The sequence below is a fragment of the Monodon monoceros genome, unplaced genomic scaffold (assembly GCF_005190385.1).
Source record: "Monodon monoceros isolate NGI ecotype Baffin Bay Population unplaced genomic scaffold, NGI_Narwhal_1 Super_Scaffold_12, whole genome shotgun sequence".
NCBI lineage: Eukaryota > Metazoa > Chordata > Mammalia > Artiodactyla > Monodontidae > Monodon > Monodon monoceros.
The window spans coordinates 147,412,068-147,437,406 of record NW_021703768.1 but is presented as its reverse complement, the minus strand read 5'-3'; the positions used below and the strand labels follow the sequence as shown (position 1 = coordinate 147,437,406).

General features: G+C 52.0%; 1 protein-coding gene across 1 annotated transcript in view; it reads right to left on the bottom strand.

Moving 5' to 3' along the window:
• Window positions 1-1,148: 1,148 nt before the first annotated feature.
• ERGIC1 (endoplasmic reticulum-golgi intermediate compartment 1) overlaps window positions 1,149-25,339 on the bottom strand; it is a 106,187-nt gene continuing 81,996 nt past the window's right edge. Inside the window, exons 7-10 of the mRNA XM_029219219.1 lie at window positions 20,864-20,924; window positions 16,582-16,682; window positions 13,941-14,063; window positions 1,149-3,070 (exon numbers count right to left, since the gene is read on the bottom strand). Coding sequence (XP_029075052.1) covers window positions 2,963-3,070; window positions 13,941-14,063; window positions 16,582-16,682; window positions 20,864-20,924 — 393 coding nt within the window. The 3' untranslated portion in view covers window positions 1,149-2,962. The remainder of the gene's footprint in view (window positions 3,071-13,940; window positions 14,064-16,581; window positions 16,683-20,863; window positions 20,925-25,339) is intronic.

Here is a 25,339-nt window from a genome sequence, read left to right as displayed (position 1 = left end):
AGCCAAATAAATAAATAAATATTAAAAAAAAAAAAACCCAAAATCCCACATTAGCCCATCTTTTGACCCTGAGCAAGGCTTTTCATTGAGAAACCTCTGCTGGAGTTCTTCATCTTCCTTACATAAACTATGTCCTTACATAAACCAACCGCAGGGCTCCAGTTTCTCGTTTTCTTTAACATGGAGTGAGAACTTACTTTCAATGTGAATGCAGAATCCTCAAGGACTCCCCCACCCCAACTCTTTTCAGTTGCCTTATTCACATTGAATTCGTGGGGTTTTTGGGGGGGGTAGGGGCTGAGTATCCCCTGCAGTGGAAGCGCAGAGTCCTAACCACTGGACTGCCAGGGAATTCCCTGAATTCGGTAGCATTTTGAGGAGGGCGTGGCAACTCACCGTTATCAGGTCTCTCCAAAGTATTCAACTTAGTTTTACTAGACTCTTTGACTACCGGTGGGCATATGCTCTCCATCACTAGCTTTGAGTGTCACAGTAATTCAAGTATCGCACAGAACGTTAAAGAGAGAATGGGGAGGGTCAGTGAAGAGTTTCTCGCAGACTGGTTCGCTCTCACATTCATCTCTGACGTGTTTATTATCCACGTCCGTGGTGTTCCAGTGAAGGCCTTGAAGGACTGGGAAAATGTCCATGGAAGTCCCTTTCTCACAGCTGATGGTGGATCTCCCTTATTCTATTTGGGAAAACCTATACGGAACAACTACCATTTTTGAAAATTTACTATGTACCACTTTCCTGCATACATGAGCTTGTTCTGATCCAGTATAACTTATTTGCACCCACTATAGATTTAATTTCTGCAACAGCACCATGAGGTTAAGGACCTGGCCTGAGGCTACACAACTGGAAAGCGAGCAGATCAAGTTAACACAAGGTCGTAAATCAACTATACTTCGATAAAATAAATTAAAAAGAAAAAAGCAAGTAGCGGATCAGGGGACATTCTGTAGGGATTCAATAAAGGAAGGACTGAATCCAAGGGGTCCTGACTTTCTGATCATGCTAACAGATCTTCTCCACATTTCCCAGTTTCTCTCCTCTAGAATGAAATTCTCCTCTAGAATGTTCTGACTGTGATCCCAGCCTCCGGGCTACCCAGCCACAATCAAGTCAAAAGCAACACACAGCAATATTTCTGAAAATCAGCCTTTTAATCTATTTGAACCCAATGAGTGGAGAAAGAACGAACATTTTTTTCCCTTGAGATTTTGTTTATAAGAATAATGGGTCAGAGGTGTCTCTTCCATAGGAAACTGACATCCCCTATGTCCTCAAGAGTTGTTTTTTTTTTTAAAAACGCATAAACATGGGATTTCAATTCACTTGCATGCCATTTCCCCACCCTGCCCTGCCCACCCTCTACAGCCACACGTATTCACACACCCAAGGGGCTCCTTTCTGTAACTGGGGAAGAGGATGCAAAAAAAAAAAAAAAAAAAAAAAAAACCATCTGAGTGGCCGCAGATACCAGAAATACCCAAATGCAGTTTACACTCACATTCATCAACTCATATGCAAAAGGGGAAGCTTTTCTAATTGGAATCTAGAGTCAAAAATTACAAACGGCAGAGACTTGAACCATCCAGAGATAATTTAAAAACGCCTTCCACTCCCCTTAATTACACGCCCCTTAATTACAAAAGTATGCAAACAATCTTGATATAAATGGAAAACAGGTGGACGACTCTCTCCCTGGGAAGTGGGGGGCATACCTAAAATTCCCTGGGTGTAATTCATGCCTGGACCATTGCCTCTCCCTTTCAGGACTAAAGGGGAAGGATAGCGGGGGAGCAGTGGGGTAGGGACCCACCCGAGAGCAAGTGAGGAAACAGTGGAGCTGCCCCAGGAACCAGGACTGAGTTAGTGTGTGGCCAGCCAGTGGGGAGCTTGGTGGGGCAAGTGGGCCACATCTGGGCTGCAGAGAGGTTCAAGAGCTATACAGCCTTGGGAGCCCCGAGGGTGGACATGCTAAGATGGGAGAAGGGCTGGTCTGCTTTGCTTCCCCCACCTAAGGCCTTGGGACCGACGGCAAGCCGCCTGGGAGAGGCTGAGACATGATTATCTTAGGGTCGCGGAAAAGGATGCTTCCCATCTGGACATAAGTGCACAAACCATGTCTGGCTCTCCAAGGATGACTTCGCAGTCACAGCCAGCCCCTCCACCAAGCCATGCTGTGGCCACACAGCACGGGGGCTGAGGCACATTGGCAGGGGGTTCAGAGGAACAAGATGAAGAGAGAGAGGAAGGGGAACTCGCCAGGCACCCAGGGACCAGTGGGCAGACTTGAGTCTACACAGCTGCTGCCCAACAACTGGGCATCTGCTTCTGGGGAAGAAAAGAAAGGGGTGGGGGTGAGGGCCTTGAGGCCTGGGCTCTAGGTCGGGAGGGAAGGGATGGAGCAGAAGCAAGGGCTCCATCTACAGGGCCACGTATCAGGGGCTTGCCTGGGAAGTACCATTCTTTGTTGAAGGCACCAGGTGGGAGGTACCTTTGGGCAGCCTGGTCCAAAGCCCAGAGCCCAGGTCTGCAGGCTGGCTGCCCAGGGGAGAAACCAAGTGATTAGTGGGACCAAACAGTGGGGAGATTGTCAAAGCCTGGCTGAGAGCTGGTCAACATAGATTCTGAGCTGCTCGCCCAACAGGGAAAGGACTGCAGTTTTCCCAGGAGTGGTCTCCAGCATTCCCGAACCTTCCCTGCCTGACTCTGGTGTTGGGGCTCCTCAGGGAAAGAAAGGGGCACCCAGACTTCAGGCAGTGTAATTCATCTACAGTTAAACATGGGGAAAAGAGGTAGCTGCGAACCCGTGAGCCACCCCCTCCCTCCCCTCACCCCCACTTTGGGACGCAGACAGATCCTGGGCCAGATAGAGGGCAGGAGGAGACGGGGCGCTGGAGACAGGGCTGGCGGTCTCCCCGGGTCCTCGGCCATCGGGCCAGGCGGGTCGTCAATGCATCTTGCCCAGCTGGATCTTCTTCCAGGCCTCCGAGGCTGTGAAGATACACGAGTCCAGAATGCCGGCAACAGTGAAGGTCCCGCCGATGATGGCACAGATCTGAAAGGGGTGAGGGGGGGTCAGAGGTCAGCACTGGAGGGAGCACCAGGCCGGACCCCTCCCAAACCACGAGATGATGAGCTCAGCAAGTGCAGACGCTCCGCCCCGTTAGGCCCACCACGTGGTAACCAACAGGGGCTGGAACATACTCTGGGCTCAAAAACTCCACTTGTTGGATGATGAATGAAATAATAATAAAAGTAACCATTATCAGCTCCTTTCGTTCCCATATTAACCTTCTGAAAGGAGGGGGATTATTAGACCCATTTCAGAGGTGAGGAAACTGAGGCTTAAACAGGTAACTACGTTCACATAATAAGTAGCAGAACTGTGACTTGAACTTGGGCATGTCTTTGATTCTGAAGCCTGTGGTCTTAACTTCTACTCTAAATTTATCAGATATTTACAATCCCATTTGCAGATGAAGGAACGGAAGTTTAGAAAGGCAGTGCCACTGGCCCAAGGTCATACAGCCAAGAAGTGGCAAAACTGGGACTTGAACCTGGGGCTGACAGGTCCAGGACCAGTGCTGCCAGTGACTGAGTAACATCTGGAGTGGGCTGAATAGGCAGCACTGGCCTGGATGGGCTGGACTGAGAAACAAATCTCCTCTCACCCTCAGAAGCTTGTACTATATCAGTGGGACGGGTAGTAATCAATCTTACCGATAAATGCAAAATTACAACAAAGGCAAGTGCTACAGAGGAGAGAGGGGCCTATGTTGCTACCAGAAATCTTGTACCGGGGCACAGTTTCTTACGGCACTATTTACTTTGGGGACCAGATAATTCTCTGTTGTCGGAACTGTCCTGTACTCTGAAGAACGGTGAGCGGCATCCTGGGCCTCCACCCATGAGACGCCAGTACTACCTTCTCTTCCCTGCTGTGACAACTGAAATGACACATTGTCTCCAAACATTGTCAGATGTCCCCTGGAGGTCAAAACTGCCCGATTAAGAACTGCTGTTGTACGGGGATGGTCGTGAATGTCACCTGTATGCCAGTACTTCCTCACTTCCTGCCACATAATAATATAAGAACTACAACAAAAGAGACAGCACTTACACAGCACCTTTCTGTGCCAGGCACGCTTTGAAATGCTCACGCCTCTCACCTCACTGAATCCCCAGGCCAACCCTAGGAGGGAGGTACTATTCTTATAACTATATTACAGCCAGGGAAACTGAGGCACAGGGACACTCAGTCACTCGTCCAACGCCATGGTAATCAGTGGCTGAATTGGAGTTCAAAACTCTCAACATGGCCCTTTGCTGCTTCCCAGGCATGAAACAGCCTACCTAACGAATTATTCACTTTGCTTTGAAGTTGTCAGGACTCCACTTGCGATGTGTCAACATAATGCTATGTTTTCCTCAAAATTTTCTGGCCTACCTATGAGTTGCTTTCTGGCAACATCAAAGAACCAAAGTGCATAAAAGGTTTGCAAGGAAACTTTAAATGTACTTTTCCCCTAAAGACACACTTTATGTCGTTTATAAAAACCAATACCACCCACCAGAGGAAGGCACCTCTTCTCTCATGTACCCATGGGCCCAGAGAGGGAAGTAGTCTGTCCAAGGTCACACAGCAAATGTGGGGCAGAGCCAAGTCTGTCTGCCCCCAGAGCTCTCACTCTTTCTCCCTTGCCACATTTAAGGGGCACTTAAATGACCACAGGTCTCAGAAGAAGCCAATCTGGGCAGCCCTGGAGGGTCCCTGAGGCCGCCCTGGAGGTCCCATGGGAGGACTCTGGGAGACAGCAGTGCCATACTGGGTCCTCTGGTGCCAAGCGAACAGGCCAGGAGACACAGCAGAGGCAAGAGGGAAGTGTGAATCGAACCGGCGTTTATTTTTAAAATTATATTTCCAAGAGATGAGCTAAGCGGAGGCCTGTGAGGCCCCAGACAGACAGAGCAGGTCTGTACGGATAGGCTGTAAGTAGAGCAGCTGGCATTCCAGTAATAACAGCCCAAGAAACCAGAGCAACCCCCCAGGGAGAGAGGAGGATGGGGGGCGCTGGGGGGATTATTATGAAGTGTTTTCAGTGGGCAAGGCCTCTCCCCGCCGGCCTCAGAGCATGACGCAGGGCTACTTTTCAAGGAGGATGACGGCAGGGGAGCCGGGTTATTTTGGTAGAGTGGATCAGATGATGGGCGATTTTATACCGCAAAACGCTTTTAGAGCTTGGATCAGAGGATAGGAAAATGTGACTTAAGTGCAATGGAGCAAATAATAAAAAAATAAAAAATAACCACACACACATATCCATATTCATCTACACACTTTGGAACCTGCGTGTGCCTACGATTCACATACACCTGGCACCCAAACTGAAGCCTCCGTTCACCGGGCAGGCCTGGAACAGAAGGAGACACAACACATTCATCGAGGTACATGAGAAAACACAGAGCTGTGGGGAAACTGAGGCCCTGGGAGCATTCAAGCCGCCAGGCAGCTGACCCTGTCTGAGTTACTTACAGGGTGCCTAAGGCTAAGGGGCTCTTCAGGAAGCTACTGTGTGTGTCTACTGACATCACCCAATGCAGCTGTACGTCCCCCATTAGTCTACGTCTATTCAAGGTGCTGGTCACCGGTCAATGGAGGAGGGGGAATTCTGGCATATTCAGTGGGGCAGTGGAGGACTCCTCAAAAGCTGAGAGAAATCTAGCCGCCCGCCTGATGCTGCCATGGCCCCATTTTCATTATTTTGCCTTTGGCCTGCCTGACCTGCTCACATGTGCAGGTGGTGACTGGTGTGAGGTGAAGCAGGGGTCGTGAGGAGAGGGTCCTGGGGGGCTCCCAGGCTGTGGCGTGCCCTGGATTTTGACACAGAAACCCCCAGCACCAGGAGGCTGCCACACCTGGACTCATCCCAGAAGGTGGTCAGTTGTGGCCATCCCTTATCCCGAGAAGGTCACGGTTTCTACGTTCTGAAACGCAAGGAAATAAATGTAGCCACAAGGTTGCACCAGAGGGTATGTCTGTCTTTGGACTCAGGCTCTACCTTGGTGGTGGCGAGATCACAGGCTTCACCACATTTGGCTGATGGTTGGGGCGGGGGGGGGGGGGGGGGGGTGACCAACCACAGATGTCAGGAGGCTGATAGGGATCTTGAGAAGAGATAAAGAAAGGCCTGGTGGAAGGGAGGATGGTGACTTGGCATCTCCCTGGCCCGGGAGGATAGGGCCCAAGATGAACAGAAATGAATAAAAAGGAAAACGAGGCAAATCATGCCCATGACACTCAGTTCCCTTGCATGTTGCTGTGCACGCAGAAGAGCTAGGAGAACCGGGCCTCCGTGGTGTGCAGAGGCCAGGAGGCGCGAACCTCCTCAGGGTGCACGGCCAAGGTGGGGTGTGAAGACTGGGGAGCCCACAGTGGCCTTCCTGGCTGTGGCAGCAGAAAGAGCTTGGAATTCAGAAGCCGAGTCGTGGCTGTCGCCTTCTAACTCTGGACTTGGGAGAGCCTTCCCGGGCCTCAGTTATTTGATCTGCAAAATGGGAAAACTGTCCCTACTTTGCCAACTGTCATACTGCAGGCAATGCCTCTGGAGTGCCTAGCACTTAGTACGTGTTTAGTAAATGGTACCTAATCTCATCTTCCAGGTGACTGGAAGGCTCCAACCTTCTTGCTAAGACCTGAGATTTTCTAAACCTCTCTGAGACCCACTCTAAGAAGAACAATGGGTAAGAATATCACTTATCCCCCAGAGCAGGCCTTTGGGTCTCAATTTCCATTCTCTACCTGGCTCCTTAAGCAGAGGACAAGCCATTCATGGAAGGACAGGATGGCAAGGGTGTCCCAGGCACCACAGGCAGATTCTTTTCAGCTGCTCAGGTCCCAAGCCCTCCGAGGGCCCATTCTACAGAGGGAGTAGCTGAGGCCCAGACACGTGGGTTTGTCATAAGAACATCCCTGGGGGCAAAGCACCTCAGGCCAGAGGTTGTTTCCAGTCTTCGGCCAGGCAGGGAGCGACCCCTCACCCCCAGTCCCCAACCCCAACCCTACTGCTTAAAGCTCGCTTTCCTGACTGCCCCAGGGAGAGAGAAGAAAGCAGAAGGGACCGACCCACAGCAGGCTCAGGACATGTTCACTGAGTAAAGGAGTGTGTGTGTGCATGAGTGAGAACTGATAAAAGAGTCGGTGAGGGAGTGAGGGAGTGAACGAACGAACGTCCTAGAAAAGGAGTAGAAGAATTCCACGCCCCAGGCAGGGGGCAAAGGTGACTCACACAAGGGGTGTCAGCCTAGGAGCTGGGGGTGTGGAGGTGACTCAGGATGCTGGGCCCACTTCCATGGCTCCCTGAGCCTCCGCTCCCTAACTTTTACAAACGGGAAGGCTAATCCTCACCCCTCAGGACTGCCCTGGGATTGCCCGTGTTACACGTACACCCTTAAATGCCTGTTCCCTTGGTCCCTTGCTGCTGCTACGCTCTTGCACCTCCCAGCCTTGAGGCAGGGGGACAACTTCCGGGGGAGAGGGTGGAGGACGGGAGAGCGGGGCCGCTGAGCCAGGAGGGGCCATCACAGCCGGGACCTGCAACCCTACTCTGGTCAGCAGCCCCAGCTCCAGAAATGAAGACAAGGACCATTTGCTATGCGGGCCCCAGTGAGTCGGGGCGAAGCACATTACTTTGCCCTCATCAGAAGTCATCAATGACGCCCCTCTGTTCTTACGGCGAGGCTTCCTCCCTGCGGCTCCCCCAGCTTCCCGACCTTCCACTGTGGGGAGAATGAAGTCAGCTCGTCTACCTTGAAAGGAAGGTGTGTGTGTGCTCCCCTGACATTTTAATCACGGCTCTTGATTCCTTATAATACGGAGAAGACAAGTTCCCACCACACCAGCTGGAGGACTGAATCCCTCTGTGTTCCACCAGGCTCCGGAGTAAACATTCCTGGGGGCGGATACCAGCTCTGCGACCCTGGCCGGGAAAACCAGTTGGCCTCTCAGAGCCTCAGTTTCTCTCATCAGTGAAATGGGGTCCACTATGAGGCCCTGTCTAGCTGCCTGATGTACCACCGTTGAGGGCCCGGGCACTGCTCGCTCACTCTACTCGTCCAGTCGGCCTTGCTTGAAAAGCTTGCGCAAAAGGCACAGCGTGAGGAAATAAATAACGAGCCGGGGTCCCATCAGATGCCGGTGGCGGCAGACAGGCTGGAGCCTCGGGTGAGGACACCAGGGCCGTGGCTGGGCAGAGGTGGAGGCTGTCGTGGACGGGAAGCTGATGACTGGGCCAGGGAGAGGTGGGGAGGTGGGGAGGAGAGGGTGTGGGGGTCTCCAGGCAGTGGTGTCACGCCTGCCAGACTGCCCACGTGCGCCCTTTAGTCCAGGAGCCTGGGGGCGGGGGCGGGGGCGGGGGAGAGTGGAGGCCCTTCCCTGCCATTTTTACAGTGGCTGCAGCCGCAAAATACCCACCGCCCCCTCGGAAAAAACCACCTCGGTGCGGCACCTACTATGTGCCAGGCCTGAGATGGCACTTCCTTCTGCCTCCTCATTCATTCTTCGCGAGTAGTAGGGCAAATGGGGTGCGCTCCATTTCACAGGTGAGGAAACAGGCTCAGAGAGGGACCCGCTTGTCGAAGGTCACACAGCTACCAAGTAGGCAAGGGTGACGAGCATCCAGGTCTGGGAGGCTGCAAAGGGCCTGCTTTTTCCTGTTCCTCCACCCTGCTTCTCTCCCACCTGAAGGCTCCCCTCAGTTCCCATCTGCATGCCTGGATGGCTTCTTTATATTTTGTTTTCTCGGCTCTCTTAAGTCTTACATATCAAATGTCCTAAAGGTAAGGGGTCTCCGTCAGGGAAGTTTATGAAGTAAGACGCTGTGTGGCTGTAAAAATAAGTGTAGTTTATAAAATGGAGCCCATGCCTTTCTAATGTTCCTTATTCGTCTCAGAACCTGCCCTAGAAAAAAGTACCAGCAGTTCCTGTTCCAACTGTGATATCGGTGTTCAGACTCAGCTGGAGCAATCAGCCCCTGGTACACAACCTTCTGGAAGAACTAGCTTTGCTCAAACGTCCGGAAGGACCAGAATGGAAGTGTTTTTTTTACATACACATTTCCAGGCCTGAATAACAGGGCAGCTAATTTGGGTTCTGTTCTGCTCCTCAGATAATAGAAACTGTCTTGTGGGGAGTGGACCAAGGTGTACACCCTCCATGTGTCTGCTCACTGTTTCACACCCACTTATCACCTGCCCGGGCTATGCCAGGTCTGGGGAACAGAGGTGACTGAGAGCCAGCCCTCCTTCCTGGAGCTCACAGCCCTGGGAAGAGAGACACGCCGAGGAAAGCCCAAGTAGGAGAGGATGGAGGGTCTGAAGCGGCTGTTGTATCAGTCCAGCTACCAAGCTGGTCTTTTCCCAACTCACACAGCCTCAGACGTAAAACCTTCTCAGTTTTAAGTTTGTCTTCTTTCAGTTTTTTTGTTTTTGTTTTTAACCGTCCTATGTGCCCCCCACTCCACACACCTGCTGCCTTTCGTCAATGGAAAATCTTTGCAGGGGCCCAAACAGATGAGTGAAAGGTAACCAGATAAGGGCAGGAAAACCTGTGCACCACCAGCCAAGCAGTCTTAGACGGACAGTTTGCTTTTTTTATGGTTTGCATGGGCGTGACTGTGATTTTATCACACATGCTCATAATATTGCCTTGTTTCCTGCTATAATATTTCTTCTTGATTCCCAGGACAGAAGTCACTGTATCAAATGATCCTGGTGTGCTACCAAGGGCTCCATGGCTTCTGGGGGGGCTCTGTTGTTGGAACATCCTTGAGAGCCTTTGTTTTGGAAAATGAAGCCTCCCAAGCTGGTGACGGGAGGATGTGGCAGAGGCAAGTCTGGGGCTCAAGTCTCAGCCCCGACTTTCTTGGCTGTGAGATCTTGGAAGAGTTTCTTTACCTCTCTGGGCCTCCATTAATTCATATCTGAAACAGGAATGATAGCATCTACCTTGGAGGGTTCCTGGGAGGGTTAAAGGGGAGGACTGTAAAATTACCTGGCACCTAGTAGATGCTTAATAAGTGCGGCTATATGATCACTTCTTTGAGCAGTTATCCCTTGTATATTTCTAAGCACCGACATCCAGGCCAAGGCCTGTGCCGGACGCTAGGGACACAGAGGTGAGTCAGGCCTGGAGCTCATCATAATCAGGCCTGGCAACTATGAAATGCAATCTAAACTTTGGGGGATTATTTCACTGGCAAGGAGCACCTCGAGGGCAGGGATGATGTTTAACTCAGCTACCCCTGTTATCCAAAGGGGGCATGTCATCATCACCAGTGCTACTTTTTCGTGGACAAAAAATGCCATGGCCATACGGACCCAATTCGGTACTTGGTGACTTCTGGTTGCTCCCCCCAAATAGAATAAAACACACACAAGGAAAGTGATGTGACACCTCCAAAGCCACCCGATCTGTCACCACCACCCACTTGAAGGCCATCTCCAAAAAGGGGCTTCAGCAAGTGGCAGGGGTAGGGGACAAATGTGCATGTGTGGGAGGGGGCACTTTGAAAGGGATCCCTTTCATGTTGTTAAACACCATCTGTTTTATTCTCTCAGTGGTGGAATTTTCTGGAACAGCACAAAGTGGAGGTCTGAGCAAGGTGCCCTGGGTGTCCAGAGAGGAGCCCGGGCAGCCTGCTGGAGGCTTCCAGGAGGAGGGCGTCCCCTCTGTTCAGGCAGGGCATGAAAAAAAGGTCCTTTCCAGACCATAAGAGCCTGGAAGGGGCAACCCCGACTAAGCCAGGTACTTGTTACTTAGAATGCCTCTCCCCTCCACACCCACTCCCCCGCCCCCGGCTGCACCCACCCCTCATTCCAGCCCACCCACAGCTGCCGCCGCAGCCCTGCAGCCGCCACATGACAACATCCTGGCCTAAGCCCCCTCTTCAGCAGCCCCTCTGAGGAGCTATTTGCAGAGGCCCCCAATGCACACAAGTGTTTGATTTCATAAAGAGAGAAAGAGAAGTCACAGCAGGTGCCTCCATTTCCATCCCACCTCCACCCTGCCTGGCGAGGGCTCCCGGGGGCCTTTGTGCTTGTGTGTCTGTGTGCAAGCGTCATCCCCACATCTGCCGCCCTGTGACAGAGGCCTCTGAAGCTCCACAATGACGCCATCTGCCAGGGACAGCCAGCTGGCTCACTCTGGGCTGACCCCATGGTTGTCGTGGCAACCAAAATGGCAGCATGGGGCCTTCAGAAAAACCACCAGGCTAATGATGTCAGGAGGTTCCCAGCAGCACGGCCCCCACTCAGGTGGAGGCGGGCAGGGCTGGGGTGCAGGAGGGGCTGGTGGCCAAAAGGAGGAGGAGAAGGCCTCTGGGTGATGCAGGACGAGCTCCTCCCCTGGGGTTTTTGGGACCTCCAGCTCTCAGAATTCCTTCCCCATTGAAAGAAGCCACATGGCCTTCACAAGAAGCTACGTTGGGCACCCTGGCATGTACTATTCCCTTTGCTAAGAACCTCTCTCCCTCACTCACCACTCTAAAAAAACGTCTCCTCACCCTTCAAGACCCATCTTGGGGTTTCCTTCTCTGAACCTTCCAAACAGAAGGGAGTCTGCCACTGGGGTACCTGGTGCACAGCTCCATCGGAGCCCCTGCTGGATGGGACTGCAGTTCTGTGTGCTCGCCCATCTCCCCCACCAGCTGGGGAGCAGCTTAAGAGCAGGGATTGCATCTAACTTGTTATCCCTGCTGCAAAGCACAGGGCCTGGCGCATGGTAAAGTTTCTCAAACATTTAACAAATAAATGAAGTCGCTTCATTTCTCAGCCACTTACCAAGGGATCTCAACACTCAGAGCCTCAGCTGTCTGGAATGCAGGGGAAACAGGAAGGGGGCCATGAAGATCCTTCCCGACCCTATAGTGAGGTGTGGGCACAGGGGTTTCTCTGCCACCATCAAGGCCGCAGACCCCAGGGCCTCTGAGATGCAGACCACGCCCACGCAGAGGTACCTCCCTGTGTCTTCGCTTCTGTCCAATTTTGGGTATGCAGTAAGAGTACTGGCTGAGAATCGGCACCAAGACCCACTTAGTGTGCTACCCGTGGGGCCTTGGGTAGAATCACTTGCTCACAGATTCCCTGATTTGGAGCCAAAGGGTTAATACGTATCCCTCCAAAGTGGCCAACCCTATTTACACCAGAGAGTATACACAGGTCCCCTTGCTTTGCATCCTCCCAATCTTTACAGTGGCAGGTCTTTAACTTCTGCCAATCTGATAGGACCGAATTGGGTTGTTTTGAATCTCATTCCTCCGATTTCTAGTAAACTTGGGCGTCTTTCCACTGCCAGTATGGTCTCTTCTGTCAATGGTCAAGTCCGTACCTATTTTTTTTTTTGGTCACTTTTTCTTACTGATTTGTAGGAATTTTTTTTTTAAACGTATAAATTCTGAAGCATACTTCTTCCTCATATGTGTGGCAAATATCTTCTCCCAATCTGTGTCTGGTGTTTTAGCTTTATGTTAGGTGCCCTTGGTAGATCAGAAGTTTCAAATCTTTATGGAGTCAGGGAACAGTAAAAGGCCGTTTAGAGGCTCATATAAGCACCAAATTTTGACACCCTTTGTATCCACATGGTTTTCTATAATTTCAGAGCTTCCCTTTCGTAATCTGCTTTGAGTCCCACAAGGCCCTGGGAGGTAGGAAAAGTAGGGACTGTTATTCCTATTTCATCAATTATAAGATGGAGACCTTATAGTGGACATCTGGCCTTTTGGCCGCCTAGCATCCAGTCTTTCCTCTTCTGGTAACTGGCCTCTGATTTTTCTTTGGCGGAACCCCACCCCCTCGTAATCTTGGTCCTTGCAGTCTGGGTGGGGCTGGCCAACTGGAGCACACCATTCATTCTCCAGGCCACAAGGATAGCATGGGACCTGAGCCAGGCCAATGACAGTGCCATTCTACCCAAAACTTGGGGTAGGGTTACTGAGAAAGAGGTACTTTCTACTGGTAAATTTTATGTGAAAATGAAGCCAGTACAGAGGAGAGCAGGATGAAGACAGACCTATTCCAGACATTTGTACCTGGATCTAGCCATACCTGAAGCCCACTTATCCTTCAAGCCAGCTTGATGTGGGGTCCTGTCTCTTCTGTAACAAGAGTCCTAATACAGACGTAGTCAGAGTAGGAAATGAAAGAGCCAAGACTGGACACCGAATTCTGAATCACTATTAAAAGTATGAAGAGGTAGAAAAGCAGTTTCTAAATCTAAGAGGGAGGGAAAATCACCTCATCTCTTCCACCTTCACTGACTCTGGCTTACCGAATTTCTCCAGGCCTCTTGGTTGGAGCAGGGCACTGTGACCTGGCTGTTCTGACCCCAAGGACGTTTTCAATGGGAAGCCAGGATAGTACTTGATAGAAATAGTCAGCATCAAAGAAAACTGACATCAGCTTGAAGCTGCCTCACAGAAGATTGGACTTGGGGGAGACAATGGCAAAAAAGAAAAAAGAGAACAGGCAGGAAGGAAAGAAAGAAAAAAACCTGATAATATCAGCCCGTAGAGTTAGAAAATAGACATGGAAAAAAATGAGTGAAATCTTCACTGTAAAACTTACACAGAAAAGGATACGCCCTGCTAAGAATAATTTCCATAAAAATAAAAAACTGGAGAAAATCAGGAACATCTCACTGAGCCACATAAAGATGGAACTGCTTAAGGAACGAAGTGATTGAGTGGCATTCCCATCTGGAAAAGAGTTTCTTGATGAAATGCCATCGATATTGATGTGCTTCTGATGACATTTCTAAACATCCTAGAGGTCCCAGCCTTGTGTGGACAGGCTGAGCCCCTAGCCCTGTGGGCTGCATCCTGCTTCTTGGAGGACCGGCTGGGGTGCTCACAGCAGGCACCCTGCCCACTCACCGTGGTGATGAACCTGTACAGAGGCTGCCGTCTCTCCGTGTACTTGACCGTGATGGGGCTTAGGTCATAGCGGAACCAGATGGCGGGGATGATGCGGCCAGTGTGGCTGTAGGCGACGTACTCCTGAGGTGCAAGAAGAGCGGACAGGGGTTGGGGATGTGAGACTCAGGTTCAAACCCTGTCGCGTGGGGGATGGGGGGGATGGGTGGCAGAGGGTCCCCAGAAACCCACAAGAACGGGCTCTTCTCCCTCCCTCCCCCCGCAGAGTCAGGCTCCACGGACCCCTCCTCTCACACCCTTCCCCCCAGTAGCTCTGCCATCAGCATCTGGATGGCCACCATTCACTGGAAGCATTTTGGACCCTTTGGACTGCTTGGAAATGGACTGCATGACCTTGGAAGCAGCACCAGAATCAAAATAGGAGAGCAGAGCTGTCAAAGGACAAGTGTGAGTGGGCTCAGTTTGACTAAAGGCCTATTTCTCCCTTCAACTCCTGGGCTATGCAGAATCCATTTGTTTATTCAGTGACAGTTCACTGAGCACCTCTCCTGCGTGCTGGCCCCTTGCTGGTTGCTGGGGACCCTGAGGGGAGTACGCTCTGCCCCATCCCCAGAGGGACCCACAGTCTGGAGAAGGAGGCATGTAAAAATATGTGCAATACTGCAGCACCATGAACGAATGGCTCAATCTCCCCAGGGGTGTCTGGACAGCTTGGCAAGGAGGGGACAGTCCTCATGACATCCTGAGGGGGGTGTGCGTGTGTGTGAGTGAGATGTGGGGAGTAAGCTTCTTCAAAGAAGGAACACACAGAACTGGAAAGTCAGAGGGCACAGCCCCACCACATGCCTTCCTCAGAAAGCATTGGCCGGGACTCCAAGGATGCCAAGGGGCTGAATTAACAGGGCCCCCACTTCAGGACGCTGAAAACCTCTCGGTTAGTCTCATTTGTCCTCAGCAACTGGAGACCAGACTTTAGCCCCAACCCCAAATGCTAAGGCCCAAGCCGTGCAGCTTCTTTAAGGACAACCCTGAAACTTGCCTCCTCTGCTGGACTGCCACTGGCCCCGATGGGCGCAGCCTCACGCGCTCACAGTGCGGGCCAGGGCTGAGGCCGCAGAGGGAGCTGAGCAAGCTGTCCTGGCTGATGGGCCTTTGCCAAAGCCTCAAGGGAAGGAGCCTTGGGCAAAACAAGATCAGCTTTCCCCAGGGAGAGCTCATGGGGCAGGGTGACTGTCTGGGTCACAGCCCAGAGCTGAGGGACAGAGGAAAATAATAAAAAACAGCGGCAGTAGGTACCATTTGCCGAAGGCTTCTTTGTGGGTTCGGTGGTTTTAAAAACACTGCCTCATCTGACAGCGACCTTATGAGGTGGGCACCGTCCCCGTTTTACAAATGAGTAAACTGAGGCACAGAGCGGTTACGTGACTTGTCCCAGGTGACAGAGCTAGTGAGTGACCGAGCCAGGTTTGAAACGGAAGTTTGCTCCACAGCCCACACTCTTTCTGTTCACACTGCCTCCACTTGCTCCCATTTGTCAGATGCTGTCAGCGCTTGAGGGTTCCAGTGAGACGCCCTCCAAGAAACAGCACCCCTCTGCCTCGGAGAGATACACCAGAGCATCAGTGTAGGTGGAGCAGAGTAGAGGGACCCCAAGTCACCCAAGAGAGAGTAGCTCCCAGCCTGGCAGACTCAGAGGCCCCTGGTTCAGGCTGAACAGGTGATGTGATCAAGAGAGCAGGTTTTGGAGCTGGAGGAGAAGCTGGTTCTAATCCCCATTCAGCCATGTTATAGCTCCAGGACCACCTCTCAGTGCCTCAGTGGCCAAATCTGTAAAATGGGGACAGTAATAGTCCCAATGTCAGAGCTGCCTTGATGACTGAAAAAGATGGTGGAGGTAGAGAGCTTAGCATAATGTGCAGCCCATGGTAAGTAATCCATAAATGATAGCTACTACTCTTACTATTATTATTATTAGAGCCAAACAATATACCACCTTAAGGGGTCTGGGCGGTCCTGGAACAGAAGAAGAAGGAGAGTCCTGGTGTAAAGGGGTCTATTGGGGATGCCTCAACCCATGGGCTTCAACCATTCATGTCCCATGGCAGGGTCATCTCCAGGGAGACTGAGGCTGTCTTGGCTTGAAACCACTGTCTGTCACCCCATTCTGCTGGCTCTGACTGTGCTTTGCTTCCCACCAAGGCCTGCCTGCATCTCCGTGAATTTGAGTATCGGGGTCCTGGGACATACCTGTTAACCAACAGCCATCTGGTGTAATTCCAGAGCCTCATGATTCTGGATAACGAGCTTGTGCCCCACGAGCCAGAGCATCTGTTGTGTGCTAACCAATCAGGGTCCCGTGCCTGAATAATCAGGGCCAGATACAGGGCAGCGGAGATGTCTCCAAGCCCTAGACCTTTGGGACAGGTCACCTGCCTGCTCTTTCTCCAACAGATCACACCCTATGACCCGGTTCGATTTCCTCCCCTTGACTCTGAGACTGGCCTCCCATCTTTACCCAGGGTAGATCACCCCTCCAGGAAAGGCCCGTTGAAGGGAATCAGAGGAGACCGCGCCCAGACACTTGTCACCTCGGCTCTCAACCAGCAGAGGGCGCTATTGCACGCAGCTGCCACCCATGTACCTTGTTGGCCACCGTGTACTGATAAGAGTACCGCTGCTTGCCACTCTTGTCCTCGTAAACCGTGGGCACGATCTTCAAGATGTAGTCGTGGGAGGCGAGGGCTGCGGGAAGGACACAGTAGCATGAGGCAGGGGGATGGGTACTGCCCGGCCGGCAGCTCGTTTCAACCCTAAACCTGCTTGCCGTTGCGGGGTGTGGGGAGGTACTCAGTCTGCACAATTTCACCACCAAACGACCCCTCATCATTTCTCCCTTTGGGCACCAGGAATCGAAAGACTCCATCGGTCAGGATCTTTTCTCCTGCACTGTATATAATGTTCAATTCTAATAACAACCCTAATGTCCATCCACAGGGCAGCTGGTGAGAAGGGGTGTGTGGAAGAGGCCACTCTCCCAGGGGGTATCACTGAGTGAAAAGAACTAAGTTAGGGACCAGGGTGAATAACATGTTTCCATGTATTGGGGGCAGGGAAGACTCACTCCTCTACCTGCGTGAAGAATGTAGAGAAGAATTTTCTGAAAAGATGCCCAAGAAACTATCTGTGGTTCTAGCCTCTGGTGGGGGGCGGGACAGGAGGCAGGATTTGATAAAGGTCACATTTTGTTGTGCACCCTCTCGTCCTGTTTGAATACTGTTACTTTGGGGAAAAACTGGGTTCAAGTTTTAAAAAAGAATCCACCAACCAGAAAAACTGCACCTATCTATAATGACTGATTAATTTCTTTCCCCATTTTCAATTAACGGGAGATTAGTTCTTCCTCCACCTGGTCCTGTCATATTCCACTGTAACTCTTACCCCTTCCCCACTGGATGGCGGAGACTGCGGAGGGCAGGGACTGAGCCATGCTCATCTCTGTGTCCCTAGAACCCTGCGCAAGGCCTGGTACGAAGTGGACGGTGGCAAACGCTTATTGAATGAATGAATGCATGGAGGGCTGACTGGACAGAGACGTGAACAGAAGAACAGATGAATCAGCTTCTGATAAGCATGAGGTAACCGGAATCAAACACTAGGCTGATGGAATGCTGGCCCAAAGCTGCTACATAGCATCCCGGGAAAGGTGATATTCCCTTGGGTCTTCTGGGATGCTGGGAGAAGCTCACAGACCCCTCTATTGTTGCCTTCTAGAATCTCGGGTCAGGGACCACGCAGCTAAAACAACACAGAAATTCAGGCTTGTGGGCTCTAATCCTGGTCTCCTGGCTGAGTCAGTCCTGAGTCTTTGGACTCATCTTCTGTGAAAGGGTAGGGGACGTAGACGGTGTTCACAGCCTCTTCCTGCCAACACTGCGTCTTGGTAAGGAAAGGGTGGTGTTTCTTGAACCCTCTTGAGACCTGACTCCTCTAAAAACCTGGGAAATGTCCTGCAGCCTCAGGGCTAAGCCCATGAAGACCCCAACATCCCTCTGCTCAACCCCACCGGTGCTCAGATTTCAGGAGCACTAGGGCCACCCAGGATTTAAAAGGCAGACACCCGGGCCTCACCCCAAGGGTTCTGTTCAGTGGGTCTGGGGTGGGGCTCAGAATCTGTATTTTAAGCCAGGAGCACAGAGACCACACTTGAAATACGGAGTTCCAAATGCCCACGGCCCCGCGTTAAAAACCTGAAGGAACGAGAGAGTGAACGCCTCATGAAAATCACACCTGTAATAGTTCTGTTCAAATTTGTAAAACACACAGATGATCGTAAGAAGATACCACCCACAAAGCCACCCTCCACAGAAAATCGGAGATTCGCATTCTCATGTAGACACTGCTAGATTTCTATTTATACTTATATTTCTATTCCCCTAAACATAAATATAAAATTGGATCGTACTGAACCTTCTTCTGAGAACTGAACACCATGGACGCTGTTTCAGGTCTAAGATACAGCGTAAGGTCTAGGACATTGGTTTTACCCATCGCCATATCCCCTCGCACAGCGCCTGGCACATAGCAGGTGCTCAATAGGTGCTGGCTGCCTGAACGCCAGTGAGGTTCTGACACATCACGGTCACTGCGCTCATCCCCCAGCAAGGCCATGCACAGTGTGCTCGACCAGGCCCCTGGGGCCAGACACTGACGCTGCGGCTCATTTTCACTCTTATAAACAATGACCTAAACGACCATTATTTTCCTAAATCCTTGCACACTCTCGTATTTGTTTCCTTAGCTCACTCTCCTCTAAGTAGAATTGATGACTCAAAGGCAATGACCAATTTTAAGGCCTTTGGTACAAGAGTCACTGCCAGTATCTTCAAACAGAGTGATCTGTGCCAGGAAGAAAAACAGGTGTGTTGCTAGGCCTGGGGGCTATTGTACAAAAGGTGGTCAGGGAGGGTCTCTCTGAGGTGGTGGCATTTGAGCTGAGACCTGAATGACAAGAAGCAGCCCCCCATGGAGGACCTGAGAGCAGAGGGACAAGCGGCGGGGACGGGGTTGCGGGGCGTACCAGGCTTGAGAGCTGAGGAAATGAGAGCCCGCTCTACCCCGGCTGTCTGGTGCATCTCATGCATCTCTCTTTCCACTGAAGCCAGCCTGAGATGGCTTTCGTCAGTAGCCCGGGAGCAGGAAAGGTTTTCTGCCCACACCCTCCATCAGCCTGCACACCCTGGGGCCTTCCTAGCTTGATCTTCTTCCAACATCAGGCAGCTGAGAGGTCCAGGCTAATTGCAAGCAGGTGGGGACAGGCCCCTCGGGACAGCACGCTGCCCGCACGCAGAACCACGATGAACACCCCACCATACGAAGAATCGTCTCCCTCCAGTATAATCAGACATCTGCGTGAAGACCAGGGGGCGCAGTTACACACTGACACGCTGCGGGAAGCAGCTTGAGTGGGTACGGACCCAGCTGGGAAACAATACGATAAATGTAAAGCAAGTCTTGTAAATATCAGAGGCGTTACTGCAATGGTGAAAAGGTAGAAACCAGACGTTTTCCGTGAGAAGACAGTGCCTTAAAGCACAGCAGAGCTGCTAGATGGGCAACCGTGCCTCCATTACCAGTGGAAAAACTCTACACGAACTGTGGTTATGATATAACACCAGGCACAAAAATCAGAAGGTAAGCTGCTTGGAAAAAATGACTTCTGCTCACGGGCAAGGATTCCCAGGGACACGGAGAAATGAGAAGCTTGATTTGTTGGGGCAGGTCATGGAGGGCAGTCCTCTTTTGCTTGGATTATCCCAATTCCATTCCATGCTTAGGCTGGTAGAGAGTACAGGCACACCTCGTTTCATTGCTTCACTTTATTGCCCGTCAAAGACACTGTGTTTTTTTGTTTTTTGTTTTTTTTTTTACAAATTGAAGGTTTGTGGTAACCCTGTGTTGTCAGATGCCGGTTAGCATTTTTTAGCAATAAAGTATTTTTAAATTAAGGTATTTACATTGTTTTTAAAGACATAATGCTACTGCACACTAAACAGGCTTCAGTGTAGTGTGAACATAAATTTCCTATGTACTGGGAAACCAAAAAATTCCTGTGATTTGTTTTATTGCATTATTCACTTCACTGAGGTGGCCTGGAACTGATCCCATAATGTCTCCGAGGTCTGCCTGTGAATGTATTTTAAGAAACGATTAAGGACATATGGGTGAAAAGGTGAGCTCAGGTGAGGAAATAAGAAAAGCCTTGGTAACCTGTCCTACAGAACCCAGTGGGTGGATCCGCTTGAGCAGACAGACCTCCCAGGCCCGTTCTGTGCAAGGCCCCACGTGCGTCTGCACAGGTGTGTAGGTATATGTGCTCTTCTGCAGGTCTGTAAAGATGTGGCACGCTCTTTAATCTGGGCCAAGGTGCCAGGGAGCCCTGCGGGGAGGAGGCTCAGGGAGGGGCCATTTGTGGGTGGGAGGGGCTGAAGCAGGAGGAGGGGGGGGGGGGGGGGGCAGCCCAGGTGGCCAGATCTGGCTGAGCCACCCACAGCCCTGTTCTCACGGTGCCACTTGGAGCCAGGATGAATTCTGGCTCTGTCACCACTCCCTGTGGGATCTAGGGTGATTATCTCAACTGACAACAATTATGTGGCAGTAACGATAATAATAATGATAACATCCGGTATTCACGGAGCAGTGATGATGTGCCTAGGACTGCCACGACAAGTCACTTTTCTTCCCTTCTCTGTGAGATGGGGATAATTCCACTTCCTCACAGGCTAGCTGCGGGAATGAAGCATTAAGAGCTTGGCTTACAGCGAGGGCTTGGTAAACGTTCCCTCCCTCTCCACCCCGTTCCCTCCCTGCTGCACTGGGAATCTTGGGGCAGAAAGCTGTTCCCAGTGTGGGTATGGGGTACATACGGTTGGAGGTGAGTCTGTCTGCTCCCCCGAGAGCGTTGAAAGCTCCGTGGACGTTCTGGACCTGTGGAGAAGCACAGTGAGGGACTGACCCCAGGATGCTACCACCTCTAGGCTTGGTCCTGGCTGTGGGAGAATGGCCAGGTACAACCTGGTCTAGGGACCTTACCCGTGTGTAAAACGGGGATCCCGCATGGTCTGTCTCGTAGAGACGTCGTGGGGAGCACGATACAGACGCGGCAGAGGCCTGACACATGGTAGGCACTAGTTTGCTTCCCATCTTGAGCACTTACTATGAGACAGTCAGTCCTGGGTACTTAGCGTCATCTCATTTAATGCCCCTAATGATGGACCATGGGCCCACTTTACAGAAGAGCAAACCAAAGCTTGGAGAAGCACCAAAATTTGTCCAGCATCTCACAACTGGTAAGTGGCTGAACTGAACTCTGAATTCAGGTCTGTCTGACCTCAAGCCTACATGGAATGGCTCTTTCCATTAAGGCACACAGAAAACTCAAGCAAAGGTAGAGCTGGGTCTCAGCAATGCTCCTCCTGAGACCTCCCACAGCCCTCTGAAAGAGGACCCAGGGCTGCTGGCCTCCGACCCTGTCTGCTGTGGGGAACATATAGCAGTTGTGAAGACACTCCTCCTCACGGCAGCCGGCCCAGCTGTGTCCCCCTGGCAAGGGCTGAAGGCCACGTCCCACCTCTCCTCTGAGGACAAACGGGAAACCAGGTCAGCCTCAAGGAGAATCTAAAGCAGGACAAAGTATGCCCGATACATGGAGCATGTCATCATGGGCATGGTTAACAGGAGCTGCTGGGGTAGGCATCCTGGAGGGCTTCCTGGGGGAAGTAACACTGACACCAAGATTTGTAGGAAAGTGGGAAGTTAACCACGCCAGTAGCTCATGCAAACACATGAGTCTGGAGACTGAGAAGCAGAGCCCGTGAAGCCCTAGAGAGGAAGGGGGTGAGGAGTGGAAAGGAAAGAGGTCAGAGAGGTAGGAGGGGACAGGCTCCTGCAGCGAGGGCCACTCCAGGAACAGTGGGTGACCTGACCCTGATCCTGGCCTCAGGTCGCTGATGTTTATCGAGCACTTAACACAACTGCACACTTAAGAAGCTCAGAGGAAAGCTTGTCCATTGCTGCCTCGGGATTGACTGTCTAAAGACTTGGTTTCTAACCCAAGAGGACAGTGGCTGTAGAGGCAAGAGTGCTAGAATAGTCCCTCACATCGTTGCATGTCAGGGTTTTATCTGACATTCATTTGTACGATTATCTGATTCATTTCTGTCCTCCCCTCCAGACTATACAATACTTCACGTGGGCAGGACCACGCTCATCCTCACCGATATGTGCAAGGCCTGGCACGTAGTAGGTGCTCAATAATTACTTGTTGAATGGATGATGGATGGATAGACAAATCCTCAGCTAAGTGTTCTACATCTTTAAAACATCCTATTTCCGCCATAAGGGCCAAGCGGAAGGCTATTACTGTCCTGTACTATAGCAGCAGACAGTAATGCAAGGCTGCCCCTCTTCCTCCTCTCTTCTCCTCCTGTCCCCTGGCCTTGGCTGTAGCCCTTTCCTCACCTCCCTACCTGCAGCCTTGCCTCACGGCCAGTCTTCCACATGGCAGGTGGGTGCTCTTTCTATGACACCCACCGGCCTGGGTCAGCCCCCACCTTCCTAAACCTATCGTGGGTCTCTCGCTCCACCTAAAACTCTGCTCCCCCCTCCAGATGGACACTGCTGAGCCCTCTCTGCTGACTCTGATGAGCCTCTGGAATCTCATGTACAGAACATCATTCTGATGTCATGGACACTTGCTGATCCATTTTTTCTGAAAGTGACCTTGAGGGTCTTTTCTATGAAAATGACTGGTTGGATGTGCCACAGAGTGGGTTCTCTAGGACAGGGGTGATATGCAAGACTTCCCTGTCCTGTGCTTGGCTAAATCCTTCTCACCCTTTAGCGCGTGGCTCAGATGTCACCTCCTCAGGGAAGCCCTCCCTGACCTCCCAGGCTTGGGGGTACCCCGCCCCCGCCTCCACATCACTGTCCCGAATCCTATGCTTCTCTTGTCCCTTGTAACTACATTTATTTACATTTAATCTCTTCTTCACTTGAGGGCAAGAATCCTGTATGGTTTATCCACCGCTGTTACCCCAGAGCCTTGCACAGAGCCTGGTGCAGAGCAGAAATTTTGAGGGGGTCTGATGAATCCATGAACCTATGAGGCACAGTCAAAGAAGACCCGGGGCCAGACACACCTGGTTTTCAAGGTATATGACTCTGGGCAAGTTACTGAACTTCTCTGACCCTGTTTCTTCCTCAGGAAAAATAAATGCCACCCAGCAGCCTTCAGGGAGTTCTTGTGAGGGTTAAACAAAGGGTCATCTAAACACTGCTCTCTAGCTGAGAAAGTGCAGGCTTCAGTGCAGGCTGAAGAGGTCGAAAGTTCCCATGAGGAAGGAGTGTGGATTCTGGTGGTGCTGCCAGTGAGTTGCACGGCCCCGGGTCGTGACTCCGGTCTCAGTCTCCCCACGTGCACACTGGGGTTCACAGTGCCTGCCTCCCCGGCTGTGTCGAGGATCTGCTGAGCTGGTGGGTTGCAAAGGCAACTGGGGTGCTGCCCAGCGCTCATATATGGAGGGCCCTGTGGCTTGTCAGCTCCCGTCCCACTGGGGTGGTGAGCATCCCACGTCTGTCTCCCCCATGGCCGTGTGAGCCCCTGTGGGCCGGCAACACCCTACCCTGCAGGGCCTGGTGCAGAATGAGAGCACAGGGGACAACTACAATGGCCACAGCTCATTTCGCTGACTGGTTACTCTGTGCCAGGCAACTGTTCTAAGAGCTTCACGTGCATTAACTCATTTTATCTTCACTACAATTCAATGAGGCAGGTACAACTGTTGTCCCCATTTTACAGATGAGATAACTGAGGCTTAGCAAGGCTAAATAATTTCTCCAATATCAGACAACTAGTTAAGTGGTGGAGCCAGGATTTGAACCCAGCAAGGCAGGCTGGGGAACGTAGACACAGCAGTCCCTTGGATGGAGAGATGGGAGGTGTGCGTGTGAAGCCTGTGTGAATTCACCTGCAGGAAGTGAGTCCACAGTCCCAGGGCAGGCCGTGCTTCACTGAGTGTGTAGACAGTAAGTCTGGCCCAGGGAGACTGGGCCTTCTCTGTTCCCAAGCACCGTCTCCCAGAGGAAATTCTCTGGGGCCTCCAGGAAGGCTGGGAAGGCGATGACCGGGTCACTTGGGCTGGGCAAAGGTGCCCCGGGAAGGAAGCATAAGCAACACAAAGGGAGAAAGGAGTGAGAGAGGGCACGGGAGGCAGTCCCCGCGGTGCGGCCCGAAGCCAGACTCTTGATTCAGACCCAGGCTCTGCACCAGGCTTTACCCTCTCGGTGCCTCAGTTTCCTCATCTGAAAAATGGAGACAATATATTGTATCTACCTCTGGGGCTGCTGAGAGGGTAAAAGAGGATCGGGCTTGTGAAGTAAGGTGCTCAGCACGCACAAAGCATTCAACCAGCATCAACCGCACACGGACGTATGCAGCATGTATGGGGGGCGGAGCAGTGCAGGCATGTGTGTGCCTCTGGGTCTGTATGTGAGATGTCCCAGCCGGGTGGGTCTGTGTGTATCTCTAGGTGGTGTGTGTGTGTGTGTGTCCGTCCAGTGGGTGGTCTTAGGGAGCATGTATGAGCACACGTATGTCAGGGCACACTTTTCGGTGTGTGTCTCATGATTGTGTGCGTGAGTCTGAGCAGACGTGTGTGCACACGGTGTCGGAACAGTGTGTATGCGTGTGCCCGTGGGCCTGCGAGGGCCCCGTGCACAGCTCACCGTGCCCGGAGGCCACCCACCCAGCAACCTCAACTAGGAAACAGGATTCTCATCAAGCCAGGCTTGGGGTCAGGAGCCGGGTCACGATGCCAGCACCACAGCTGGAGCGGTTACTTCCCCTTCTGAGCCTCGATTCCCTCTGTCACGCAGGGTGTGGCACAATTCCCCTTCAGCACTGTGCTGCTGGGGGTGGAGGAGAGATGGAACATCACAGCTGCCCTGCCCACAGCTGGCAGAGATCAGGCGGTCAGCGTCTGCTGCCATGGGGAGGAAACTGTCGGGCCGGGCCTACTGGACGTGGCCCTCTCCATCAAAATCACAACAAGGAGTCTCAGGACACTTCCTTCACGCCTATTCAATGGACATGGGCGCTGACGTTACAGCGGACAGGGCACTGGACTCGAGGCAGATGCCTGCTGGGGGGCCCTGGACAAATGGCCTCTCTGGGCCCAGCTCCAGGTCTGTAAGACGCGGTGCCGCCTCCTGCCTCATGAGGCTGCCCTGGCACAGAGAAAGCACGAGCGCTTAGTACTTGCTCATGAAAGCCAGTCCCCTCCCCCAGGCCCCGGTCTCAAGCCGAGGTTCCAAGTTGAGTGCAACGTTGATGACACGGCAGT